General features: G+C 57.3%; 1 protein-coding gene across 3 annotated transcripts in view; it reads right to left on the reverse strand.

Moving 5' to 3' along the window:
• Positions 1-2,648: 2,648 nt before the first annotated feature.
• Positions 2,649-5,021, reverse strand: part of NUCB1 (nucleobindin 1) — a 19,076-nt gene continuing 16,703 nt past the window's right edge. For all 3 annotated transcript variants that reach the window (XM_046683073.1, XM_046683072.1, XM_046683074.1), the window contains exons 10-13: positions 4,836-4,928; positions 4,376-4,546; positions 3,821-3,917; positions 2,649-3,567 (exon numbers count right to left, since the gene is read on the reverse strand). In XM_046683073.1, the coding sequence (XP_046539029.1) occupies positions 3,455-3,567; positions 3,821-3,917; positions 4,376-4,546; positions 4,836-4,928 (474 nt within the window). In that variant the 3' untranslated portion in view covers positions 2,649-3,454. The remainder of the gene's footprint in view (positions 3,568-3,820; positions 3,918-4,375; positions 4,547-4,835; positions 4,929-5,021) is intronic.

Here is a 5,021-nt window from a genome sequence, read left to right on the forward strand (position 1 = left end):
TCTGTCCAGAAGTCTGTCCACAACCTTCTGTGGTCACATCTCCTTCTTTCTCTCTCTCTCTTCTTTTTTTTTTGGTGAGGAAGATTGGCCCTGAGCTAACATTTGTGCCAGTCTTCCTCTATTTTGTATGTGGGACGCCTGCCACAGCATGGCTTGATGAGCGGTGTGTAGGTCTGTGCCTGGGATCTGAACCCGTGAACCCCAGGCCACCAAAGTGGAGCACATGAACTTAACCACTATGCCACTGGGCCAGCCCCTACATCTCCTGCTCTGACTGTCACCCCCTTGCCTCCTTCTTATGCTGATCCTTGAGATTGCATTGGGCCCACTCTGATAATCTAGGATCATCTCCCCAACTCAAGAGCCTTAACTTAATCACATCTGCAAAGTCCCTTTTGCCAAACAAGGTCACATATTCACAGGTCCTCTGGATTAGGACGTGGACATTTTTGGGAAGTCTTTACGCCATCTACCACAGAGACTCATTCAGAGGGTGTTTAAAAATGTAGGTTTTGGGGCTGGCCCAGTACTGTCGTGGTTAAGTTCACACACTCCACTTTGGCAGCAACAGGAAGATTGGCAACAGATGTTAGCTTAGGCCCAATTTTCCACACCAAAAAAATAAAAAGTAGACTTTATTATTATTCAGGTATGGCAAGGCCAACAAAGCGACAGACAATTGCCTTTGAAAAGATAGTTACGGTGCCCAAGAGGAGGGCCCACACCATGCGACGCAGGGCCACAAGGGGGAAGCACCAGGGTTGGTCAAGAGGCAGGAGTGAGGGGAAAAAGTGGCAGAAGCTTTTGTTGTGGCTTCTGTGGGAAGGAATGGACAAGGCCGGGTAAGTGGGTTTCGGACTGGCTAGTCTGAATAATTTCAGCAAGTTCTGGGCTGGAGTGGCTGTCCCAAGTTGTCTGGGGCCTGGCGTGGGGTGGTAAGGAGGGGAATATTGCCCCGGAACTGTAGGAGTCGATAAAGGACTGGCTGAGCTCTGGGGTCTGGGCTCGGGTTGGTTGTTTGCATATGAAAGGTGCAGCCACTAGCAGGAGAATAGCTTACTGTCTCCAGCAACTGGCTAATCCTGGGAGGGGCCATCCCTCCAGGGTCTGTGAGTGCCCTGCTGTCAAAACCTCAGAGACACACAGTTAATACACGGGGGAACAGAGACCCAGAATATGGGGGGTAGGAATGTCGGGGACAGGACATTCCAAAGAGACAGTAATCATTTTATGTTACTTTTTTTAATATTGCCTCTGAGCTAACATCTGTGGCCAATCTTTTTTTTTTCTTCCTCTTCTCCCCAAAGCCCCCCAGTTCATAGTTGTACATTCTAGTTGTGGGTCCTAGTTCTGCTATGTGGACGCCGCCTCCACATGGCCTGATGAGCGGTGCTAGGTCTGTGCCCGGGGTCCGGACTGGGGAAACCCTGGGCTGCCAAAGCAGAGCGCACGAACTTAACCCCTGGGCCACGGGGCCGGCCCTGACAGTAATGATTTTAAGACCTTTGCACACGCAGACCCGAAAGGAAATCACTTTCAGATGAAACATAAAAGGCCAATATAATTTTCGCAGTTTAAGACTGATAGGAAAGGTCAGGCGAGAGGCAGGGATGGACCGGGGCGGAGCTTGCTCCGGGGCAAAGGTGACTCCCTTGTTGACTTTGGATGCCGGGTACTCTGCCCGATGGGGCAGCGAACTTGGCAGACCGGAGCCTCTCTCCTTGCTCCCTTTGGAACTTGGACTCTCTTATGGGAGACAGACACAACCAAGGGACACACATACAAATAAAGAATTGCGAGGTGTGGAAAGCATCTTGGATGACCTGGAATGGGTTTCCTTACATATGGGAGTCTGGGACAGGTTCCCGAGGATTCTGGTTGGATAAATGTGTCCGTAAAAAAAAACCAGTAGTAATAGCTACTGCTTGCTGACGTCCAATTTCAGGCAAGGAGCCATATCATTCATGCACATTATTATCGAATCCTTCAAAGAACGCTGGGAGGCCGCTACCATTTTATGCCCATTTTGCTGACTGGGTCACTGAGGCTAAGCTCCCTCAGTTTTCCAAGAGAAGCAGAGAGGCTGTGGCTGATGTTTGCAGAGGTCACTGTTGTTGAGGTTCAGCTGGGGGCGTGGCATATATAACTTACCAGGACCCTTCCTTGGACATTCCAGGGTCTGGGAAGATGTATTATTAATGAGAGCCTCCCAGGTCATTTTTATCATCTGGGCCTCCTTCACACTTCTTCCTCTCTGTGGATGCCCACCTAGACCAGCCCCACACCCAGTGGTGTGCTGGCAAACCATCTCTTGGATAGGTGTGGGGAAGCTCTGATATGGAGCCTCTGTCAGTTGTTGGTGCAGACAGGTGTGACATCTGGAGCAGCTGCAGCCACTTTGGGACCATAAGAGGAGTGCAGCCCCCCATACCTACCATGGCAGAGCTAGGAGATGGGAGAACCTGGTTCTGTCCTTGTAGCTGAAGGTGTGTGTAGGCAGTGGCCTCATGGAGAGGACAGAAAGATGCCAGCGTGGATCTTCTGAGAAATGATGCCTGAATCGAATCTTAAAAAATGAGGACTTTGGCAGGTGAAGTGGGGAAGGCGTTTCAGACGGAACGGTATAAACAAGGACACAGAGACATGGATTTGTTCCAGAAAAGTGTATTTCGATGGAACTGGCGTATAGAGCAGGACACAGAGCAGTGTGAGATGAGGCCAGAAAGGCGGGCAGGGCTGACCTCACAGGGCCTTCCACACGAGGCTGAGGGCTGGGACCGGCTCCTGGGGCCGGGTCAGTTCCAGGACCCTTCTGGGGCTGTGTGGGGAAGGGGCTGGGGGCCAAGGTGTCAGGGAGGAGGCTGAGGCAGCTGGAAGCCAGGCATCAGGGAGAGTCCGAGCTCTCAGTGTCAGCGCTGACCAGTCACGCTGAGGACTCTCCTGCCCCTCGCACCCAGCCATGGGGAAGACACTGTCTCTGATGCATTGCCGGTCCCACAGAAGGGACAGAAAGGTCTGAGGGACCACCTATGCCCCATAAACCAACAGAAGCTGGGGCAGAGCAGCAGGCAGGATGCCAGCAGCTGTGGGGACGCAGGATGCTGAAGTGGCCACAACTGGGCACAGCCAAATCATCTAGAAAGGCAGGCACGGAGCTGACCCCTCGGGAGAGAGGAGCTTCCCTAAGTTACAGGGACCCAGTGAGCGCCCGACTGGACAAGAGAAGGCAGGTCCCTTGGAGGGGAACAGAAAGAAGGGACCACAGACTGGCAGGCTGTGGAAGCTGAGGCGGCAGATACGGGGCCTGGGCAACAAGGCGGGAAGTGCCACCCTGTCTCCCCGCCCCCAGGAGGCCACACATGTTGCTGGCCCCCAGGGGAGGCTGCTTGTGACACCTCATCCCCTTCGCATCAGCTGCCTCGGTAGGAACGCAGAGGGCTGGGTCCAAGAGGGGTCACAGGTGTTGGGAATCCAGCTGGGGCAGCTCGGGGGGCTGTTCAGGAACCTTCTTTTCTGAAGGGTCTACATCCTTCTGGTCACCAACTGGAGCTGGCACAGGTGCATCACCTGGAAACGGAGGTAGGAAATGGTAGCACTAGACATCCCAGCCTCCGCCCTCAGACTCAGGAGTCCAGGCCCCAGCCCCTCCTCCCTCAGACCCAGGAGTCCAGGCCCCAGCCCCTCCTCCCTCAGACCCGGGAGTCCATCCCCAGCCCCTCCTCCCTCAGACCCAGGGATCCAGACCCCCAGCCCCTCCTCCCTCAGACCCGGGAGTCAGGCCCCCGGTACCCCCTCTCGTCCCCTGGGCAGGGGCCGGCACCTGTGTCCGGGTGGAACTTGAGCTGTCCCTCAGGGCCGGGGACCGGGTCCTTGCGGCCTTGCTGCTGCTGTTTCCTCTGTTCCATTTGCAGAACGGCCTGCAGGGGGCGAGGGAGGTTGCTCAGGCAAGAGGGTCTGATGCTGAGTCCTGAGTCTCCATGGCAACCGGCTCCTGATCGTGGACCAGGCCCTTCTCCATGGGCCTCAGTTCTCTCTCATTGACAGCTGATCCCAACAGTTAAAGACCCAGTTGGCCCTCCCCTGTCACGGCTGGGGTCACACCTTGGGACAGGGAAGCCGTCACTGAAGCAACGCGGGCTCTGGCCCTCTTTCTCCTGGGCCCTTCCGCGCGACCCTCCCACAACCCGCTGCCATCATCCAACATGGCAGCTGCAGCGCCCTCTGGAGGGGACGTCTGCCCTTATTCAAGATGGCGGCTGCTAGCTGGGGAGGGACCAGGGATCAACACACGGGCCTCAGGCCTTCCCAGCCTCTGGACACACAAGGACAGGGCCACCAAGGACTCAGGGGATGGCCCAGCCTCCCCGCCGGTCACCTGCTGCAGCTCCCGCTTCTGGGCCTCCAGGCGTCCCTGGGAGCGTCCCAGGGCCTCGGTCTCCTGGCTGAGCCGCTGCGCCTTGGCGTTCAGCTCGGCCTCGCGGGCGGCCAGCTCCTCCTCAAAACGCCTCAGCTCTTCCTCCGTGTAGGCAGGGTGCATCTCCACCGTCTGCGGGGCGGGGACAGGGGCCAGCCGCCCGGTGACTCCAGCGGGGCCCACGCACGATGGAGAGGGCTCGGCCGGTGGAGGGGCTTGGAGAAGGCGGGGGCCTGGGCCATGTGCGCGGATGGAGGAGACTCGAGTGGGAGCAGGGGAAGGGGACAAAGACCCAGAGAGAGGCGGGGGACAGAGAGAGCAGACCCCCAGAAAGTAAGAGAAGTGGCCAGAGACCCTGAAAGAAAAGTTAGGGCTGGGAGGGAGAGATATTCAGGACCCAGGTCACCCACCATGTCCTCACCTCCCAGCCCTCCCCGGTGTCCCCAAACTCCTTCCTCTGGGTGGATGCGAGGAACTCCTCCAGGGTCACGAGGCGGTCCTGGTTGGTGTCCACCTGGGGAGCCAGGGAAGGGTAAGCGACAGAGGGGGGCACCTCTCCAGCCCCCCCCCCCCCCCCCCCCCCCCCCCCCCCCCCCCCCCCCCCCCC

This window comes from Equus quagga, chromosome 13 (assembly GCF_021613505.1).
Source record: "Equus quagga isolate Etosha38 chromosome 13, UCLA_HA_Equagga_1.0, whole genome shotgun sequence".
Taxonomy (NCBI): domain Eukaryota; kingdom Metazoa; phylum Chordata; class Mammalia; order Perissodactyla; family Equidae; genus Equus; species Equus quagga.